Consider the following 23,961-nt stretch of genomic DNA (forward strand, 5'->3'; position numbering starts at 1 on the left):
ACTTATTGTGGAAAGCTTGTGGAAGGCTACCTGAAATGTTTGACCCAAGTGAAACAATTTAAAGAGATGCTACCAAATACTAATTGAGTATATGCAAACTTCTGACCCACTGGGAATGTGATGAAAGAAATAAAAACTGAAATAAATCATTCTTTCTACTATTATTCTGACATTTCACATTCTTAAAATAAAGTGGTGATCCTACCTGACCTAAAACAGGAAATGTTTACTAGGATTAAATGTCAGGAATTGTCAAACTGAGTTTAAATGTATTTGGCTAAGGTGTGTTTAAATTTCTGACTTCAACTGTAGTTTCTTACTATGAGAGAACTTTACAGAGGAAAGGGAGCGTTATAGAATGTTAGCCTTTCTTTACTTTACGGACCAGTTTGTACCTTGTCAGTTTTGATGTGTTTTGTTAGTTTCTACTGTAAAGATATTGAGATTACCTTAGGGTTGAATATCCTCTGTGATATGTATCAAAATGGAGTTTGATGGTTGACTGGGTTGTGCTACTTCCCTCTGCAGTTTTCTGTGGGAATGAGCTGGTAGACACAACATACTCTTTTTACATACTCTGTTCACAAAACATTAACGACACATGCTCTTTTCATGACATAGACGGACCAGGTGAATCCAGGTGAAAAACTATGATCCAAAATAGTGTAGTTTTTGTGTATTTATTATGGATCCCCATTAGCTTTCAGTAGAAAACAAGAGACTGCAGTTGCAGTGGGCTAAGGAATGAAAAGACTGGACACTGGAGAATTTTAAAAACATTGCCTGGTCTGATGAATCCCGGTTCCTGCTGTTTCATGATGATGGGAGGACTATGGGGCGTGGGGTGTGTTTTCAGGGTACACATTGGGCCCCTTGATAAAAGTTGAGCAATGTTTGAATGCCACAGGATGTCTAAAGCATCCTTGCCAATCTGGTGCATCCCTTCACGGTAGCAGTGTATCCATCTGCAAATAGATTTGCAGGATTATCCCCCATGCCACAAGGCTTGTCCAGGAATGGTTCCAAGAACATGACAATGAATTCAGTTTACTGCAGTGGCTTGACGAGTCACCAGATCTCAATCCAATTGTTCATCTGTGGGAGGAGATGGAAGGAGCTATTCGGAGTAGAGATCCACTCCCAGCCATATTGACACAATTGTGGGAAGCATTGGGGTCAACATGGGCCAGCATCCCTGTGAACGCTCTCAACACCTTGGACAGTCTATGCCCCGACGACTTGAGGCTGTTCTGAGGACAAAGGGGGGTGCAACTCAATATTTGGAAGGTGTTCCTAATGTTTTGTGCACTCGGTGTATATCAGATAAAGATGATGGGGTGATCTGTTTTTAGCATTAGTTTGGGTGAATTATTACTAAACAATTGTGTTTAATGATAAACAGGCTATGAATCGACTACTTGTGTTTATTAATTTGTCTTTTAATACTAGATTCATTATTTTAGTCATTGATGATGAATGTATTTGAATAACTGTATTGAAGTTAATTGATCTGGTGGCAGGTAGCCTAGCGGTTAAGAGTGTTGGGCCAGTAACTGAAAGGTTGCTTGTTTGAATCCCGGGCCGACTAGATGAAAAATCTGTCATTGTGCCCTTGAGCAAGCCAATGAACTCTTATTTCTCCTGTAAGTCGCTCTGGATACTGGATCTGGATCTGGATCTGCTAAATGACAAGAATGTAATGAAAAATAATGTTTGTACATGAATTCATGCTGGGCAACCTTTTTTTCTCATGTGTATAATTAAATGAATTAAACAGTTTTTAGTGAAATACTGTATATACAATACACAACATTGCCGCTTTGTTTACACTGGATAGATGGACAGGACCATAGTAGGCTAGAGCAGCTAAGTTAGTGTTAATGTTAGCTAGCATGCAAGTATCCAGGCAGAGTTTCTTAGCCTAGAGAAAATATACAATACACAACATTTCCGCTTTGTTTATCCTGGCCAGAGGGACATGACCCTACTAGAGCAGCTAAGTTAGTGTTAATGTTAGCTAGCATGCAAGTATCCAGGCAGAGTTTCTTACGTTAGCCTAGAGAAATAATAGTTTGCGACATTAACGGAAACGGATCATTAATATAACAACCATGTAAAATTACTAACGTTTTCAAAAATGTTGATGCTTACAATTATCCTTGTGTCGTTGTGTTACTGTCTTGAGGAACAAATGTCGGGTGAATGACTTGCTCTTTCTGCTACTCCCAGTTTTGAGACATGACGGTTATAAATTGTAATCAATTCCGTTTGGAAATTGTAAACTAATGATTTGAAATTACAGGTAATATTCAGTCATTCTTTCTATATCAGAACATCTAACAAGATATTCAATTTTTTAAAATCAGTATATTGTATTATATTGTGTATATTATATTGTGTATATAATTTCGGAGCAGGGCACCTATTAAAGAGTTTTGTTATATATTGAGGTTCATCGTCTTGAGCAGAAGATTCCATGAGTGGTTGGAGCACTAAACCGTGTAGTAGATGGAAAGAAGGAAGAAAGTCAATCAGTTTTTCTGTTGTTTGAAGAACAACTGCCTACTTCTGCCTACTTCCGAGGTAAAGTTGGTTTTATATTCACACATTCTGACATTCAACTGACATTTGCAAAAAACATTTGCTGTAACTAAAAAGTCCAGAGATATAAAAATAGATATGTTTAAAAATCTGTAACTTTGTTTTAATTCAGTTTTTTAATGATTGTCTTAAATGCAAGTAAAGTTTAAATATAAAAAATAGATCAAATAGATATGGTTTATTCTATAAATGTCTAGCATACTTTTACAACCTTTGTTTTGAATTTGAAAAATCCAGTTTTTTATTTGATGGAAACATATAACATCTTAAATGCAATGTAAAGCTGTTTAAATCAATAACCAATTCACCCTTTATCACAGAATCATCAAACTAGATATGATTTATTCTATAAATGTCTAGCATATTTTTACAACCTTTGTTTTGAATACAAATTCCAGTTTTGATTTGATAGAAATATATCAAATCTATAAGATGCCATTCTTGTAATGTTTGATATTACAACATTTATATTGCTTGAATACTTAACGATGATTAGCAACTCAGTTATGTGTGCTTCTGTCAGGATTGTGGTCAAATGCATGTCATTTAAAGTCAATTTAGCAATTGAACAAAAATCCAATTCAATTTGAAAATGTTCCTAATTGCAAAAGCCAGTAACATAATTTGGGTATTTCAGAACAGTTATTTACATGTAAATAAACATAACCCTGTTTTATGTTTTTAATACTGCAGATAGAATGCTCTGTGTGCCAGAGATGGTTTCATTTAGCTTGTCTGGGGATGACAATGAAGGACTTCAACAAAGCCAAAATAGAAAATTATCGGAAGGGGCCTTTTTTGCTGTTAAATTAGAGACGTATAAATACATGACTGTTGTGCCTTGTAACTACTTTAAAATGTGGAACTTTTGCACTAAAAATGCAAACATTGATTTGACAATTTAAGATTGTAAACATTGTACAACTTCATATAGAACAAATTGCACTTGAAATTAACATTTTAAAGTTATTTTAAATGCATATTCTCACTTTTTTCTGAGACAATCACTGAATTAGTTATTGATTTCTTCGTCTTTAAATGCAATATTTGAGATTTTATGTATTTCTATCAAATCAAAACGGGAATTTCTACTCAAAGCAAAGGTTGTAAAAGTATACTAGACATTTATTGAATAAATCATACATAGTTTGATGTTTCTGTGACAAACGGTGAATTAGTTATTGATTTATACAGTTTTAAATGATATTTGATAGATTTGATAGAATAAACTATATCTTTTTGTTTCTGTGACAATCAATTCATTTGTTATTGATTTTTGAAATTGCAATGGCTTTTGGCGAATGAATGTCTGAATATGAAACCAACTTCACCTCGGTCTGTCTACTCATGTGATTTTTAAAATATATATTTTTTTACCTTTATCTCAATGACTGCCTACTAAGGAACGGTGGGTTAACTACATTGTTCAGGGACAGAACGACAGATTAATGCTATGTAAACTCGGGGATTCGATTCAGCAACTTTCCAGCTACATAGCCCAACGCTATAACCACTAGGCTACCTGTGATGCTAGGATATATATCATATGCAGTGTGAGCTATTGTGAATAAGCCACTGCAGTCATGAAATTGATAAAAGAATGGCCATGTTTCAAGTGTGTGCCGACGGAATCTTTTTGGTATTTATTAGGATCCCCATTAGCCGCTGCAAAAGTATCAGAATTGTTCACTTCTCAAACTTCTCAAACCCCGGCTTGTTCTGCTTCCCAAGCGTTCTCTGAAGTCTCGCGTTGTTACGTCTCTGTGTTTAGAAACTGGTAGTGGGGGAACAGGAAGTTCCGCGCATGCGCACATCATTCTTCAGAATAAAAGATACGTCAGAATTGTGCAGTCGAGACGACAACTTCTGTGTCCGTTTCAAATGTATTACTACTGGTATGTAATAGCACGTTCTAATATCGAAAGAACATGTAATAACATGCTGGGTAACAAATACGTCAAGGTATTGTCACGTTTGATAAAGGTTTACTGTGCTATTTTTTTTAATGTCAAACCGCATGAGTTAACGTGATCACCTTTTTCAAGTCACATAGTTATATACTTTGGTAGTCTGAGTGGCTGTATATAATTTCTTCAAGGTAATTTCATAAAGGATCAATCTATTTGAGATTTCTGGGTTCGTTTTACATGTCCTTTTTGGTTTTGTGTAAAATTCACGAGATGGTAAAATGGCGGATCCCTCTCGGTCTGCATCAACGTACTTCAGTTCAGACAGTGAGGGTGCAGCAGAGAAAGACAATTTTACGGTTCCACTACTGTTTTGGAGATAAATATAATGATTATCAGTTTTCTACATGTGTACTAATATTCAGACATTCAGCTGTTTCTGTCTGTCTATAAATGTTACTATGGTGTGAACGGAAATACTATTGGATTTTGATTGAAATAATACAGGGAAGACAAGGTTATTCAGGAAAATAGTACATAGTGCTGCCTGAAACATACTGCAAACTTGTACTAAATGTTTTTTTAGTAATTTATGCATTTATGTGAATTCAGGAAATCTACTATAGATTAAGTGCATTTAGAGTTGTGTAGCCTAATTTAAAGTGTATGCTTTGTATAATGTGAATTAATTAATGTTTTGTTGCCAATGCTTAGCTACCAGATCTATTGAAATGAGATCAGTGCTTGATTTGGACAGGAACTCAGTACCGGCACCTCAAACGTCTACTGTTTGAGCTCATGTTCCTCTTTTAGAATTTTAGCTCAACATTATTGTGGAGCTCCTTTACCTAAATATAAACCATATTTTTAGAGAATAAAGAAAGTCTTGACAGTTCTGGCACTAACTTTTGTGTCCGTTTCTCTTTATTAATACTGGCCAACTCAGATTAAGTCTGAGGCCTGTAACATCAACAGTGAGGACAAACCCAGCCTGCCTCTCTCCTTCCACACTGAGTCCAAACCTAGAGTCACTGGGTCCTGATTGTGACAGTGGAGCCCAGTTTGCACAGCAGGATCCAGAGATGGCATCAGTGAAGCTGGAAGACTGCAGTCAAACACTGGAGCTGAATGTCAACATTAAAGATGAAGAAGAGGAGGAGGAGATTGGGACATCTGTTTCTCATGGTAAGAGCTGGTTCTATCTAAGTAAGTGTGTTATTCGTTCCAACTTCCCACTGTGCGTGAAAAGTTGCTGTAGAACTGTTATATTGATTTATTTTATTTCACCTTTTATTTAACCAGGTAGGCCAGTTGAGAACAAGTTCTCATTTACCACTGCGACCTGGCCAAGATAAAGCAAAGCAGTGCGACAAAACAACACAGAGTTACACATGGGATAAACAAACGAAAAATCTAAATGCAGTGTGTGCAAATGTAGTAAGATTAGTGAGGTAAGGCAATAAAAGCCACAGTGGCGAATTAATTACAATTTAGCATTAACACTGGAGTGATAGATGTGCAGATGATTATGTGCAAGTAGAGATACTGAGGTGCAAAAATAAATAACAATATGTGGATGGGGTAGTTAGGTTGGCTATGTACAGATGGGCTGTGTACAGGTGCAATGATCGGTAAGCTGCTCTGACAGTTGATGCTTAAAGTTAGTGAGGGAGATATAAGACTCCAGCTTCAGTAATTTTTGCAATTCGTTCCAGTCATTGACAGCAGAGAACTGGAAGGAGAGGCAGCCAAAAGAGGAGTTGGCTTTGGGGATGATCAGTGAAATATGCCTGCTGGACCACGTGCTACTGGTGCTATGGTGACCAGTGAGCTGAGATAAGGCAGTTCTTTACCTAGCAAAAACTTATAGATGACCTGGAGCCAATGGGTTTGGTGACGAATATGAAGCGAGGGCCAGCCAACGAGAGCATACAGGTTGCAGTGGTGGGTAGTATATGGGGCTTTGGTGACAAAACGGATGGCACTGTGGTAGACTACATCCAATTTGCTGAGTACTGTTGGAGGCTATTTTGTAAATGACATCGCCGAAGTCAAGGATCGGTAGGATAGTCAGTTTTACAAGGTATGTTTGGCAGCACGAGTGAAGGAGGCTTTGTTGTGAAATAGGAAGCCGATTCTAGATTTATTGTTGGATTGGAGATGCTTAATGTGAGTCTGGAAGGATAGTTTACAGTCTAACAAGACACCTAGGTATTTGTAGTTGTCCACATATTCTAAGTCAGAACCGTCCAGAGTAGTGATGCTAGTCGGGCGGGCGGGTACGGGCAGTGATCGGTTGATGAGCATGCATTTAGCTTTACTAGCATTTAAGAGCAGTTGGGGGGGCCACGGAAGGAGTGTTGTATGGCATTGAAGCTCGTCTGGAGGTTTAACACAGTGTCCAAAGAAGGGCCGGAGGTATACAGAATGGTGTCGTCTGCGTACAGGTAGATCAGAGAATCACCAGCAGCAAGAGCGAGATCATTGATATATACAGAGAATTGATCCCTGTGGCACCCCCATAGAGACTGACAGATGTCCGGACAACAGGCCCTCCGATTTGATAGACTGAACTCTGTCTGAGATGTAGTTGGTGAACCAAGCGAGGCAGTCATTTGAGAAACCAAGGCTATTGAGTCTACCAATAAGAATGTGGTGATTGACAGAGTCGAATGCCTTGGCCAGGTCAATGAAGACGGCTGCACAGTACTGTCTTTTATCAATGGCAGTTGTGATATTGTTTAGGACCTTGAGCGTGGCTGAGGTGCACCCGTGACCAGCTCGGAAACCAGATTGCAAAGCAGAGAAGGTAACTTGGCTTTCGAAAACTTTAGAAAGGTAGGGCAGGATTTCATGATGAACTGTTTTAATGAGAAGGTAGATGTTATGTCTTGCTACTGAGACTTGGTGGTTTGACACCAGTATTGCCAGCATTTGTTTTATTCACTGGTCTATCTGGAGTGCTCAGAGAGTAGACTAAAGAAGTGAAGTAGACAAACTGCCAGTGTTTAAAGTTCTATGAAGTGAGTCTGTGTAGTTTCTAACCCTTGTGATAGTGAGTGGAGGATGATATAGCTCATAATTTTCATAACTTATGAGGTACTTTTAGAATAGTTTTATTCCCCTTTTGTATTGTACAGCCTACTGATATGAATACGTACAGTACCAGCCTACTGATATGAATACGTACAGTACCAGCCTACTGATATGAATACGTACAGTACCAGCCTACTGATATGAATACGTACAGTACCAGCCTACTGATATGAATACGTACAGTACCAGCCTACTGATATGAATACGTACAGTACCAGCCTACTGATATGAATACGTACAGTACCAGCCTACTGATATGACAGTACCAGCTACTACTGATATGAATACCACTGTACAGTACCAGCCTACTGATATGAATACGTACAGTACCAGCCTACTGATATGAATACGTACAGTACCAGCCTACTGATATGAATACATACAGTACCAGACTACTGATATGAATACGTACAGTACCAGCCTACTGATATGAATACGTACAGTACCAGACTACTGATATGAATACGTACAGTACCAGACTACTGATATGAATACATACAGTACCAGACTACTGATATGAATACGTACAGTACCAGACTACTGATATGAATACATACAGTACCAGACTACTGATATGAATACATACAGTACCAGACTACTGATATGAATACGTACAGTGTGTTCGGAAAGTATTCAGACCCCTTGATTTTTTTCCACATTTTGTTACGTTACAGCCTTATTTTAAAATTGATTAAATGAAAAATGTCCCTCATCAATCTACACTCAATACCCCATAATGACAAAGCAAACGCAGGTTTTTAGAAATGTTTAAACATTTATAAAAATAAAAAAACGGATACCTTATTTACATAAGTATTCAGACCCTTTGCTATGCGACTTAACATTGAGCTCCGGTGTATCTTGTTTTCATTCATCATCCTTGAGATATCTCTACAACTTGATTGTTGTCAACCTGTGGTAAATTCAATTGATTGGACATGATTTGGAAAGGCACACACCTGTCTATATAAGGTCCCATATTTGACAGTGCACGTCAGAGCAAAAACCAATCACTTGGTCGAAGGAATTGTCCGTAGAACTCCATGAAAGGAAAAATTCACAAGGTGGTAAAATGGCGGCCCCCACATGGTCTGTGTCAACAGACTTCAGTGCAGGCAGTGTGGTTGCAGCAGGGAGACAATTTTACGGTTGCTCTACTGTTTTGAAGCTATTGATTATCGGTTTACTACATGTGAAATAATATTGACACATTCAGTTTGTCTTTATCTATGGTGTGAACAGGAAATACAATTGTTTTTTGAAGTAAACCATGAATACAAGGTTATCAATGAAAATATCACATCCTGCTGCCTAAAACAAACTGTAACCTTGTACTAAATGGTTTTTGAGTCTTGTATGCATTTATCTACTACAGGTTAAGTTTTAGCTCAAATGTATTGTGGAGCTCCTGCACCTAAATATAAACAGTACCAGCACACAAAATGAGTATCGACAACTATTTGAGTCCAAGTCAAGCAATGAATTAGATAATTGAACAAAATATATATATTTAATAAAGAATAAAGACCTTGCCAAAACTGTCAAGAAAATAACTTGCGTCTGTTTCTCTTCTACTATTTGCAGACTCAGGTATGAGGTCGGTAACATCAACAGTGAGGACAAACCCAGCCTGCCTCTCTCCTTCCACACTGAGTAGAAACCTACAGTCACTGGGTCCTGATTGTGACAGTGGAGCCCAGTTTGCTCTGCAGGATCCAGAGATGGCATCAGTGAAGCTGGAAGACTGCAGTCAAACACTGGAGCTGAATGTCAACATTAAAGATGAAGAAGAGGAGGAGAAGATTGGGACATCTGTTAGTCATGGTAAGAGCTGGTTCTGTCTAATTTTGTTGTTTGTTACAACTTCTCCGCTGTGTATGAAAAGTTGCAGTAGAACTGTTTCATGATGAACTGTTTCAATGAGAAGGTAGATGTTATTTCATGCTACTGACACTTGCATGGTTTGACACCAGTATTGCCAGCATTTGTTTTATTCACTGGGCTGTCTGGAGTGTTCAGAGAGTAGACTGAAGAAGTGTAGTAAAACTGACAGTGTTTTTAAATTCTATGAAATGAGTCTGTGTAGTTTCTAACCCTTGTGATAGTGAGTAGAGGATTATATGAAATGAGTCTGTAGTTACTAACCCTTGTGATAGTGAGTGGAGGATGATATGGCTGAGATAGTTTTAGATTAGTTTTATTCCCCTTTTGCATTGCGCAGCCTACTGATATGAATTACGTACAGGTAGCCTAGTGGTTAGAGAGATGGCCAGTAATCGAAAGGTTGCTGGATCGAATCCCTGAGCTGACAAGGTAAAAATAAACTCGGCAAAAAAAGAAACGTCCTCTTACTGTCAACTGCGTTTATTTTCAGCAAACTTCATGTGTAAATATTTGTATGTAAAATAACAAGATTCAAAAACAGACATAAACTGAACAAGTTCCATGGACATGTGACTAACAGAATAGAATAATGTGTCCCTGAACAAAGGGGTGGTCAAAATCAAAAGTAACAGTCAGTATCTGATGTGGCCACCAGCTGCATTAAGTACCGCAGTGCATCTCCTCATGGACTGCACCAGATTTGCCAGTTCTTGCTGTGAGATGTTACCCCACTCTTCCACCAAGGCACCTGCAAGATCCCGGACATTTCCTGGGGGAATGGTCCTATCCCTCACCCTCCGATCCTACAGGTCCCAGACGTGCAAAACACTGACATTCCTGTCTAGCAGGTGTGATGTTCGGATGTATCGATCCTGTTCAGGTGTTGTGGTCTATTCCAAAGGCCAAAATCAACATCCTCACGAATTCTATGCAAAGGAGATGTGTGCCGGAGGAGGCAGCGGCAGCTACCAATTTCTCCAGTGCTTAATGTGTAAATTAGGATTTCCTGGAACCAAAAGTGAGCCGGAGGGGGTGACCTGCGGGTCTCCGAGGTACCAGAACACGGTAAATAAAATACCTTTATAATAAAGCATTATCATGGCTTTAGTGTACTGGCATATTATTATTTTTATTTAACTAGGCAAGTCAGTTAAGAACCAATTCTTATTTACAGTGACTGCCTACCTGTACCAAACCCATGGAGATGCTTGGGAAAATGGTCACCATAATTTACAAATTAATTAATTAAAAATCCTACAATGTGATTTTCTGGATTTTTTTTTCTTCTCATTTTGTCTGTCATAGTTGAAGTGTACCTATGATGAAAATGACAGGCCTCTCTCATATTTCTAAGTGGGAGAACTTGCACAATTGGTGGCTGACTAAATACTTTTTTCCCCCACTGTATAAGAATTCGGCCAAATCGGTGTCCAAAAATACCGATTTCCGATTGTTATGAAAACTTGAAATCGGCCATTCCGATTAATCGGTAGACCTCTACTTCAGATCCCACTCGAAGCTATTGACAAAATCCAACTTGAATGTGTACACCGCTTCGGACAGAGAGGCCAAAGGTATGAACGCCCAATCGTTGCCAAATTTGCTTCATTTAAAGATACAATAATGGTTAAAAGCCTGGGTAAAAGACTTGCCAAAAAATTGTCATGAATGATCAGTTTCCGAAGGAAATTGCAGAACGGCGTAAAGTTCTGTATCCAATATTCAAATAAAATAGATTAAAAGGGAAACAAGTAGCTCTCGTCGTTGATATATTGATAACTAGTTGTTCAGAGACACAAAGACTACTCCATGGTTATTTAAATAATTACAAAGTTCTCATAGATGAGGAAAATAATGAAACACAATTCTAGCCCGGTTATGGATTGTAACAATACAATAAAAAAAAAAAAGCTTTTGTATATGTCTTCACCTGTAACTAATTGGAACACACAAGCACTAATTCAACATGGTGAAGATAAAAACCAAGTAAACAGAAGGCACAGTATGTGTGGATGGTGTGGGTGTGTTTATTTTATAGTTTTGTTTGGGAAAGTTGAGTGAGTAATGGAATGGTTGCATATCCCAGAACCAATGTATTGCTGTGAGCCGGGGTATGAGCGGGCTTTCAATGTTGTTCAGATGATGGATATACTTTTATAATGAATTATACTTCTTATTTATTTATTGTCCTATCATGGTGGAACAGTTTTAAAATAACTTATACATTTGATTTATTTATTGTCCTATCATGGGGAACTACATTTTTAAAATAAATGATATCTATTTATTTATTTATCCTAATTTAATGGTATGGTCCACAACCCTATACCCTAGACACCCACCTGAATGACCCAGATACTAAGGAGAAGTCCCTAACTGTTTTATGGGCCTGCTGTAAGAGGTCTGTATGCAGCCAAAATGCGGTCAGAGATCTAGAGCAGCACTGCCCCCTCAAGATTCTGAGCCTGCCGGTCAGGTTTGGTCCTGCAAAGCCAAAGGCCCCTAAAGGGAGAGCATGCTACACAAGGAAATTCTCAAAGCTGCTAATGAGAACCTTGACGACCTTGTACCTAGCCGGTGGGGATTCCGGTGGGGTGCCCCCACCCAGGCAGTGGCAGTGCTGGCAACACTAGCTGCAGTAACCCATGGGGGGGGGTCACACTCTGACATTCAGAGAGGGGGTATATTGTGACCCTGGTGGCGCAAAATCAAAGTCTGACTGCATGGAGATGCTTGGGAATATGGTCAATACGGGTGACTGTATTGTGGGTGTTTCAGGGAAAAGGTGTACATTTGACCTCCATCATCTAGGATGTGACAATGGTTCATAAAATCTCTCAATTTCTGCCCATTTTTTGTGCTGTCTTGCAGGCTGTATCATGCAACTGTAAGTGCATTTGTAAATCAAGACCTTTCTTGAGTTGGGCTCTGGGATGGTGCAACTGTTGAGAATGTGAGTTTATGGTTGTGTGGGGGGAAAGGGTTGAGTGTGTGTGGGTGTATGTGTGTATCCCACAAATGTTGCGAAGGAGTAAAAGATGTTAGGGACGATAGAGGATGATCCAGAGCTATACAAACCGGGGTGAGGGTGATTGAAAGGCATTTGGCAGTTGATCTACTTCAACTCGGTAAATGGAACTGTGTGCTCTTTTCGAAGGATGGATCCCAATCTGTTCAGGGCTATGGGATACGGGCGGTCGGGGGTGGTCTGCCGGGCATTGGGATGACAACCCAACTCGGGATGAGGGCTTTTAGCAGGTGGAATAGTAGGGACCAATTGGAGGTTTACCTAGTAGCAATGCAAATATCATGGTACAGCTATATAGACACTCAATCATCATGTAATGGTACGTTTATAAACATATATTTTGATAAATAGAAATGAAAGTTGTCTCACGGTAAGTGGTGAAATAAGTATGGCCAGTTACAATTGTAATGGCCTAGCAGGTAATAAGAAAAGACGATCAGTATTTACCTGGCTAAAAGAGAAGGAATATAATATCTATTGTTTACAGGAAACCCATTCAACAAAAAATGTACTGGGGGGGCGAAATATATTTCTCCCATGGGCAAAGAAATTCAAAAGGGGTGATGGTTTTAATTAACAGTAATTTTGATCAAATGTACAAATTGTCCAAATAGATTATCAAGGTAGATGGATTATTTTAAATATGTTATTGGACAATAAACAGATATGGCTTATTAACCTATACAGCCCGAATAATGATGATCCAAGCTTCTTTGAAAATATATATAAGAATTTATCAACTCTACAAGCAACACTAGACTCTATTATTATGGTGGGAGATTATAATACGGTTTTAAATACCTCTATGGACTGGAAAGGAAATCGCACTACAAACTGGAAAGGAAATCACACTACAAACTATCACCCTCAGGCACTTAAGGAATTAGTGGATATATGGAGACTTAAATACCCTGACCTAGTGAGATATACATGGCGGAGGCTTAATCAAGCTAGTCGTCTTGACTACTTTCTTATGCCATTCTCTCTGGCACCAAAAGTTTAAAAAGTGTTGATAGGGGACAGAATACGGTCGGATCATCACATTATTGGCATATATATATATATATATATATTACTCTTACAGAATTTCCACGTGGGCGAGGATATTGGAAATTTAATCAAAGCCTACTAGATGATAAATTGTTTAGAGCTAGGACAGGAGAATTTATAACTGACTTTTTCAGACATAACATAGGTACAGCAGATCCCCTTATTGTATGGGACACTTAAGTGTGCCTTTTAGAGGCCATGCAATTCAGTACTCATCTATAAAACAAATGCGATTTAGATCAAGAGTCCATATTAACAAAGGAAATTGAAGGACTAACAGTACAGTTAGATGGCAATAAAAACGGTACCATAGAGGCACAGAATAAGTTAGAGGGAAAACAAAAAGAAATGGAGGAACTTATTCAAGAAAGATCCAGTGTAATATACTATAAAAAATAAAGCGAACTGGATGGAATATGGGGGAAAATGCACCAAATTCTATTTCAATCTTCAATATAGAAATGCTACCAAAAAAAAGTTTTAAAACTTGTTACAAATGATGGAGTCACGCATGATTCATCAAATTATATTTTGAAAGAGGAAGTAAAGTACTTTAAGAATATGTTTTAGTTTCAGGCTCCTCCATCTCCACTAACTGAAACTAATTGTATGAATTTTTTCCCTAATAATAATGTTAAAATTAACATCTGTACAGAAAGACTCATGTGAAGGCCAAATTACAGAGGAGGAACTGCTTGATGCAATTGGGGCCTTTAAGGATGGGAAAACTCCAGGGCTGAATGGCATACCAGTGGAAGTATACACATGTTTTTTTTTATATACTCAAAGGACCATTATTAGCATGTTTTAACCACTCCTATATAAATGGTAGATTATCAGACACACAACAAGAAGGTCTGATATCATTATTATTGAAACAGGACCCAAGTGGTATATATAAAGTTCCACTCCATTTAAAAAATTGGAGACCTCTTACACTTCAGTGTTGTGATGTAAAAATCCTAGCAAAATGCTTGGCGCATAGAATTTAAAAAGTATTGTCAGCTATTATTCATAGTAATCAGACAGGTTTTTTTACATGGACGATACATTGGAGATAATATAAGACAAGTACTGGAAACAATAGAATACTATGAAATATCAGGGACACCAGGCCTGGTTTTCATAGCTGATTTTGAGAAGGCTTTTGATAAAGTACGACTGGAGTTTGTATAAATGCCTAGAATATTTCAGTTTTGGGAAATCTCTTTATAAAATGGGTTAAAGTTATGTATAGTAACCCTAGGTGTAAAATAGTAAATAATGGCTACATCTCAAAGTTTAAACTATTTAGAGGAATAAAACAAGGTTGTCCACTATCGGCATATCTATTTATTATTGCCATCGAAATGTTAGCTGTTAAGATTAGATCAAACAATAATATTTAGGGATTACAAAATCCGTGGCTTAAAAACTAAGGTGTCATTGTATGCTGATGATTTATGTTTTCTTTTAAAACCACAATTAGTCTCTCCACGGCCTCATAGAGGATCTAGATACTTTTGCTATTCTCTCTGGATTAAAACCAAATTATGATAAGTGTACTATATTACGTATTGGATCACTAAAAAATGCAAATTTTACATTACCATGTAGTTTACCAATAAAATGGTCTGACGGAGATGTGGACATACACGGTATACAAATTTGGTTAGCAAGCGGCGATGATCCAGATGAAAAGGTTCAGAGTTTGCTGGTAGGAATCCGGAGGATATGGAGAGAAAAATAGGTCCGGTTTGCTGTGGTTTGAAATGCGTTGTAAGAACTGGCGAGAGCTGTCCGAGCTAAAGGTAAGCTGCTGACCGCTAGCAGTGGTTAGCTGACTGATAGCTGGTAGCTAGTTAGCTAGTTAGCTTCAGTTGAGGGATTCCAGTTCTGAGGTAAATAGAAATACTTTAGGAATAAAAACAGATCCACACCACATTGGGTGAGGCGGGTTGAAGGAGAGTATTTGAAGTTGAGGTTTAGGAAAAATATTAAAAAGAATGCGAAGAAAAATATATACATGGGACAAGACAAAGACGACTGACTGCTACACCATCTTGGAACTGAGTGGATGTACATAATTTTCTCAAGGTAATTTAAGAATCAAATCAATTTATTTGAGATTTTTGAGTTCGTTTTACATGCTATTGGTTTTGTGTAAAATTCACGAGCTGGGAAAATGGCGGCGCCCACTCTGTCTGCGTCAAAGAGAGGCAATTTCATGGTCGCACTACTGTTTTGAAGCTGAATGTAATGATCAGTCCTACATGTGTACTAATATTCAGACACTTTCAGTTTCTATCTTTGTCTATAAATGCTAATATGGTGTGAACGGGAAATACAATTGGTTTTTGATTTAAATAATACAGTGAAGACAGGGTTATTCAGGAAAATAGTACAGTGCTGCCTAAAACATACTGCAACCTTGTACTGAATGGTTTTTGATTTGTTTATTAATTTATGTAAATCCAAGAAATCTACTATAGGTTAAGTTTAGTTACGTTGTGTAGCGTGTACTTTGTCTAATTTGAATGAATTCTTGTTTTGTTGTTAATGCTTACCTACCTGATCTATTGAAATGAGATGGACAGGAGCTCACTGGAGCTGAGTACCAGGAGCTGAGTACCAGCACCTCAATGTTCTACTGCTTGAGCTCATGTTCCTCTTATAGAATATTAGCTCTACAGTATTGTGGAGCTCCTGCATCTAAATATAAACAGTACCCCGCCACCTAAAATGAGTATCAAACTATTTCAGTCCAAGTCAAGCACTGAATTAGATAATTGCACAAGAAAAAATAGAATATATTTTAATAGAGAGTAAAGAGAGTGCCGGAACTGTCAAGACAATAACTTTTTGTCTGTTTCTCATTGTTACTACAGGACGACTAGAATTAAGTCTGAGGCCGGTAACATCAACAGTGACGACAAACTCAGCCTGCCTCTCTCCTTCCACACTGAGTCCAAACCTACAGTCACTGGGTCCTGATTGTGACAGTGGAGCCCAGTTTGCACTGCAGGATCCAGAGATGGCATCAGTGAAGCTGGAAGACTGCAGTCAAACACTGGAGCTGAATGTCAACATGAAAGATGAAGAAGAGGAGGAGAAGATTGGGAAATCTGTTTCTCATGGTAAGAGCAGGTTCTATCTAACTATGTTGTTCGTTCCAACTTCCCACTGTGTATGAAAAGTTGCAGTAGAACTGTTTCATGATGAACTGTTTCAATGAGAAGGTAATGTTACTTCATGCTACTCCTACTTGCATGGTTTGACACCAGTATTGCCAGCATTTGTTTTATTCACTGGGATATCTGGAGTGCTCAAAGAGTAGTACACCTAAGTGGTGAAGTAGACAATCTGCCAGTGTTTTAAAGTTCTATGAAATGAGTCTTTAAAGAAACAAACATGTTTTACCTTTATTTATCTAGGCAAGTCAGTTAAGAACAAATTATTAGTTACATTTGACGGCCTACCCCCGGCCAAACCCGGACAACGCTGGGCCAATTGTGAGCCACCCTATAGGACTCCCAATCATGGCTAGATGTGACACAGCCTGGTTACTAACCCTTTGATAGTGAGGGGAGGATGATATGGCTTTTACCCACATTTAGAATAGTTCTGTTCCCTTTTCTATTGTGCAGTCTACTGATATGAATATGTATGTCTCCCGGTACAGCCAGAAGAGTACTGGCCACCCATTTGAGCCTGGTTCCTCTCTATGTTTCTTCCTAGGTTCCTGCTTGCTGGCAAGTTTTTCGTGGCCACTTTGTTTCTACATCTGCGTTGCTTGCTCTTTGGGGATTGAGGCTGGGTTTCTGTAAAGCACTTTGTGACAGTTCTGATATAATAAGGGCTACATAAAATACATGTGATTGACATGTATATCACATCAACTGACTGGTTCTTCTGATGTTGTTCACACAGGAGACCGTGTTGAGACATTCTCTACATCCAGAGTGGAACAGCAGGAAGATTACAGAGCTAAGAGGTCTCACCCCTGCCCACATTGTGAGGAGATTTTCCCATTTCTATCAAAGCTGAAAGTACACCTAAAAATACACACAGGAGAGAATCGGTATTCCTATACTGACGGTGGGAAGAATTTCACAACATCCAAGGCTCTGACAGTTCATCAGAGAGTGCACACAGGAGAGAAGCTGTTCTCCTGCTCTGACTGTGTAAAATGCTTCACAACATCAACTAGGCTAAAAGTTCATCAAAGAACACACACAGGAGAGAAGCCTTACACCTGCTCTGACTGTAAGGCGAGTTTCTCTCTACTGCGCAACTTAAAACGACATGAACGTATACACACAGGAGAGAAGCTTTACTCCTGCTCTGACTGTAAGGCGAGTTTCTCTCTACTGTGCAACTTAAAACGACATGAACGTATACACACAGGAGAGAAGCCTTACTCCTGCTCTGACTGTGGAAAGAGTTTCTCTCTATTGGGCCACTTAAAAAGACACCAACATATACATACGGGAGAGAAGCCTTACTCCTGCTCTGACTGTGGAAAGAGTTTCTCTCGACTGGGCCACTTAAAAACACATAAACATATACATACAGGAGAGAAGCCTTACTCCTGCTCTGACTGTGTAAAATGCTTCACAACATCAACTGAGCTAAAAGTTCATAAAAGAACACACACAGGAGAGAAGCCTTACTCCTGCTCTGATTGTGTAAAATGCTTCACAACATCAACTAGGCTAAAAGTTCATCAGAGAACACACACAGGAGAGAAGCCTTACATCTGCTCTGACTGTGCGGCGAGTTTCTCTGTACTGTGCCACTTAAAACGACATGAAAGTATACACACAGGAGAGAAGCCTTACTCCTGCTCTGACTGTGCGGCGAGTTTCTCTCTACTGTGCAACTTAAAAAGACATCAACGTTTACACACAGGAGAGAAGCCTTATCACTGCACTGACTGTGAGAAGAGATTCTACAGATTGGGCCATTTAAAAAGACACCAATGTATACATAAAGGAGAGAAGTTTTCTCAGACCAGCTAAGATTAGACACTCCACTTAATTCTCATGTCATTAAATAATTGGCAACGTTGAATTGAATCAAATGAAGAAAGCGTAGAACACTTAATTGTTATCCTGTTGTTTCTCACTGTGAGAGAACAATACAGAGGGAATGGAGCATTCTAGAATGTTAGCCTGTCTTTACTGATCAGTGTACACCTTGACAGTTTTGGTGAGTGTTAGCATCTACTGTAAAGATATTGAGATGACCTTGGATTTGCCCTTAAGGTTGAATATCCTTTGGGAGGCGTCTCACAGTGGAGTCTGATGGGTAACTGAGTGGTACTGCTTCACTCTGCAGTTTTCTGTGGGAAAGAGCTAGTAGACACAACATGCACTGAGTGTACAAAACATTAACGACACCTGTTCTTTCCTTGACATAGACTGACCAGGTGAACCCAGGTGAAAGCTATGATCTTTAATGATCTAGTTGTTGTGTATTTATTATAGATCCTCATTAGCTTTCAACAAAAAACAAACTGTGGTTGCAGTGGGCTAAGGAATGAAAACACTGGACACTGGAAAATTGGAAACATACTGCCTGGTCTGATGAATCCCAGTTCCTGCTGTTTCATACTGATGGGAGGAAATGGTGGAAAAAGTATCTAACTGTCATACTTGAGTAAAAGTAATGATACCTTAATATAAAATGACTCAAGTGAAAGTGAGTCACCCATTAAAATACTACTTGAGTAAAAGTATTTGGTTGTAAAGATACTGAAGTATCAAAAGTAAAAGTATGAATAATTTCAAATTCCTTCAATTAAGCAAACCAGATGGCACATTTGTCTTTAAAAAAAATATATATAGTACGGATAGCCAGGAGCACACTCCAACACTCTGACATCATTTACAAACAAAGCATTTGTGTTTAGTGAGTCCGCCAGATCAGAGGCAGTGGGGAGGACAAGTGTGTGAATTGGACCATTTTCTGTCCTGCTAATCATAAAAAATGTAAGGGGTACTTTTGGGTGTCAGGGAAAATGTATGGAGTAAAAAGTACATTATTTTCTTTAGGAATGTAGTGAAATAAAAGTTGTCAACAATATAAATAGTAAAGTACAGATATGCCCAAAAATCTGCTAAATTAGTTATTTAAAGAAATTATTCTAAAAAAAGGGGTAAAATTAAAAACAAAAAATATATATATAAATAGTAAAGTACAGATACAACTAAAGTAGGTCTTCAAATAATTTATTCTTAAGTACTTTACATCACTGCATGCATGCATGCCGTGTGTCAGCATTGGAGGCTGGTGGTGTGATGGTTGGGGTGTGTTTTCAGGGCACACATTGGGCCCCTTGATAAAAGCTGAGCAATGTTTGAATGCTACAGGATATCTAAAGAATCCTTACCAATCAGGTGCCTCCCTTCATGGCAGCAGTGTATCCATCTGCAAATAGATTCTTTCAGTAGGATTATGCCACAAGACTTGTCCAGGAATGGTTCCAAGAACATGACAGAGAATTCAGTTTACTGTGGGAGGAGATGGAACGAGCTATTCAGAGTAGACACCTTGGACAGTCTATGCACCAATGAATTGAGGATGTTCTGAGGACAAAGGGGGGTGCAACTCAATATTTTGAAGGTGTTCCTAATGTTTTGTACACAGTGTATATCGGATAAAGATGGGGTGGTCAGTTCTTAGCATTGGTATCGGTGTATTATTTTATTACTAAACTTTTGTTTAATGATTAACAGACTGAATCTACTACTTGTTTATTTAATTGTCTTTAATACTTGATTCATTATTGTAGTCATTGATGATGAATGTATTTGAATAACTGTATTGAAGTTAATTGATCTGGTGGCAGGTAGCCAGCGGTTAAGAGTGTTGGGCCAGTAACTGAAAGGTTGCTTGTTTGAATCCCGAGCCGACTAGGTGTAAAAATCTGTCATTGTGCCCTTGAGCAAGGCAATTAACTCTTATTTCTCCTGTAAGTCTCTCTGGATAAGAACATCTGCTAAATGACAAGAATGTAATGAAAAATAATGTTTGTACATACATTTTTTTCTCTCTTGTGTATAATTAAATGAAAAACTGTTTGAAGTGAAATACTGTATATACAATACACAACATTACCACTTTGTTTACCCTGGTCAGAGGGACAGGACCATAGTAAACTAGACTATGTAACTGCTGTTAGTAGCCTACAGTTTCCATGTAATACAGCATGTCAGATCACTAATGATTAGGTGTATAGACTGCTACATTTATGCTTATGTCTTTTGGGAGTGATATGTTATCAGGCTAAGTAACTACTAGGTACATTATTTACTCATTTCAATCTTATACCAACCAACCCTATGCTTGGTGTGACTGTTATGGTCAGAACAGACCATCTGATATGCCCTTAAATATTATAATATGCAACCTGGAATTAAAATGTAAGAGGACCAGTGCTTCTACAGTGAATCACATTGTGCTGTTTGAGAGAGCTGTTGTTAGACTGCATTATATCATTGTTTCCTCTTCTGAGTGCACTGGTGGGCAACAATATAATTTCAATTCACAGAGACAATGAATATTTCAAATACTTATTTTCCACCATAATTTGTAAATAAATTCATTAAATCCTACAATGTGATTTTCTGTATTTTTTTCTCATTTTGTCTGTCATAGTTGAAGTGTACCTATGATGAAAATTACAGGCCTCTCTCATATTTTTAAGTGGGAGAACTTGCACAATTGGTGGCTGACTAAATACTTTTTTGCCCCACTGTATGCCTTGATGATTCTCAGAAACATGTATTTACCACATCAAAATCTTAATATTTCACATTACTTTAGAAATTATCTTAAGAACAAGTATAAAAGGTTCACATATGGGAAAAATAATATCAATTGTAATTCAATACACCGTTGCCTCAACAACATGTACTGTGATGGTAATGACTTAGCGTTGTGGTAATGACTGAGTGTGGTGGTAATGACAGAGTGTGATGGTAATGACTTAGCATTGTGGTAATGACTTAGCGTTATAGAACAGACCATTCGTTCCAATTCATCCCAAAGGTGTTCGATGGGGTTAAGGTCAGGGCAATGTGCGGGCCAGTCAAGTTCTTCCACACCGATCTCAACAAACCACTTCTGTATGGATCTTGCTTTGTGCGCGGGTACATTGTCATGCTGAAACAGGAAAGGGCCTTCCCCAAAACTGTTGCCACAGAGTTGGAAGCACAGAATCATCTAGAATGTCATCGTATGCTCTAGCGTTAAGATTTTCTTTCACTGGAACTACTTGAAATTAATTCTTTCTCACCCTTGGTAGTTACTAACTCTTGCGATAGTGGCAGTTTGGAACTCGGTAGTGAGTTGTCATGTCTGAATGTTGATATTTAACCCTAACCCAGTAACTCGGTAGTGAGTTGTCATGTCTAAATGTTGATATTTAACCCTAACCCAGTAACTCGGTAGTGAGTTGTCATGTCTAAATGTTGATATTTAACCCTAACCCAGTAACTCGGTAATCAGTTGTCATGTCTAAATGTTGATATTTAACCCTAACCCAGTAACTCGGTAATCAGTTGTCATGTCTAAATGTTGATATTAGCATGCTAACTCCACGGTCTTAAGTAATACTGTTACATATACCTGTTTGACAGACTAAATTATAGGCTATTATCCATAGATTCTGTCAGCCTATTCCTTCAGTCACCATTAGAGTTGAATATTTTCCCGGGATTTTACAAATGTGCCATCCTGAGTGGGGCAGCGGTCTAAGACACTGCATCTCAGTGCTAGAGGCATCACTACAGACCCTGGTTTGATTCCAGGCTGTATCACAACCGGCTGTGATTGGGAGTCCCATAGGGCAGAGCACAATTGGCCCAGTGTCGTTCGGATTAGGGTTTGCCCAGGGTAGGCCGTCATTGTACTTGTAGTTCTTTATGATAGCCACATTAGTAGCTAATTAGCATTTCATTTTTGAGCAGGTTGAGAGCCTCAAATTCCTTGGTGTCCACATCACCAACAAACTAACATGGTCCAAGCACACCAAGACAGTCGTGAAGCAGGCATGAGAAAACCTATTCCCCCTATTGCATCATTGCCTGTTATGGCAACTGCTCGGCCTCCGACAGCAAGACACTACAGAGGGTAGTGCGAACGGCCCAGTACATCACTGGCGCCAAGCTTCCTGGACATAATTATATCTACAGCTGAGAAGTTTTTGAGCCTCCAAGACTTCAGACTACTGTCGCCAGAAAATGTTTCACCCTTAGAGGATCTGCACCGCGACTGCTGTGTTAATGTTTATCAGTTGCCATGTACAAAGTATCAAAATACTAAAATACAACTTAAACCGGACTCTAAAATAATTTAATTTAAAAGTTAATTGTATTTTTTTTTATCACGGAAACAATTTAAAAATATGGACAAATAAATAAATAATGAAATGTTAATTATATACAGGCGCCCGTGTAATCATCTGCCAGAGAGTAGCCCCAACCGTCCCGAGCCCCAAGTAATACATTTGGGCCAGATAAACTCTCACCGGATTCGGCCCGAGCTCAATCCCCGCATCCTCGGGCCACATGATGTCGGCCGAGTCTGACTCTCAGCGGAGTGCCCCGACACACAACCGGAATCCGCCCAGATCCACTGTGCTAGGTGGGGTGGGACAACATTCCACAGGCCGCAATCGACAGCTTGATCAACACTATGCAAAGGAGAAGTGTCCCAGAGAAGGAGAAGGAGGAGGAGGAGCAGCAGCAGTAGCTACCCCCTTCTCATGTAATGGGGTAGGGCCAACCCAAGGATCCCGAAATGCACGGACGGTGTTAGTGGGGGAACAGGAAGTTCCCCACAGGCACGCAACATTCTTCAGAATAAAAAAAAGCGCCAGAACTGTGCAGTCAAGAAGGTAACTTTTATGCCCGTTTCATTTTATTACTACAGGTACGTAATAGCACGTTTAAACTTTCTAATGTCGAAAGAACATGTCATTCCATGCTAGGTAACAAATCCATTAAATTATTATCACGTTTGGTAAAGGTTTGATGTGTTATTTTTGTGTCAAACCGAGTGGAGAACGTGGTGACAAACTATTTTACAAGTCACGTAACTAGAGACGTTGGTGTTAGTCTTAGTGGATGTACATATTCTGCTCAGGTTCATTTTCATAAAGAATCCCATTTATTTGAGATTTCAGAACTGCATGTTATCGGTTTTGTGTAAAATTCACACGCTGTGAAAATGGCGGCGCCGACTCGGACTGGGTCAACGGACTAAAGTGCAGACAATGTTACGGTTGCGCTACTGTTTTGAAGCTGAATGTAATGATTGTTGGTTTTCTACATGTGTACTAATATTCAGACACATGCAGTTGTTTCTATCTTTATCTATACATTTGAGTATGGTGTGAACGGAAATACT

The 23,961-nt window shown here is 38.8% G+C and overlaps 1 protein-coding gene across 11 annotated transcripts in view; it reads left to right on the forward strand.

Moving 5' to 3' along the window:
- The window catches only part of LOC112241223 (gastrula zinc finger protein XlCGF52.1-like), an 85,117-nt gene that overhangs the window by 52,605 nt on the left and 8,551 nt on the right, over positions 1–23,961 (forward strand). For 3 of the 11 annotated variants that reach the window (XM_042314326.1, XM_042314324.1, XM_042314325.1), the window contains 3 exons: positions 9,189–9,428; positions 16,434–16,682; positions 17,476–19,272. In XM_042314326.1, coding sequence (XP_042170260.1) covers positions 9,189–9,428; positions 16,434–16,682; positions 17,476–18,566 — 1,580 coding nt within the window. In that variant the 3' untranslated portion in view covers positions 18,567–19,272. The other 8 variants (XM_042314327.1, XM_042314330.1, XM_042314329.1 and 5 more) reach the window with 8 other exon arrangements.

This window comes from Oncorhynchus tshawytscha, unplaced genomic scaffold (genome assembly GCF_018296145.1).
Source record: "Oncorhynchus tshawytscha isolate Ot180627B unplaced genomic scaffold, Otsh_v2.0 Un_contig_5624_pilon_pilon, whole genome shotgun sequence".
Classification (NCBI taxonomy): Eukaryota; Metazoa; Chordata; class Actinopteri; order Salmoniformes; family Salmonidae; genus Oncorhynchus; species Oncorhynchus tshawytscha.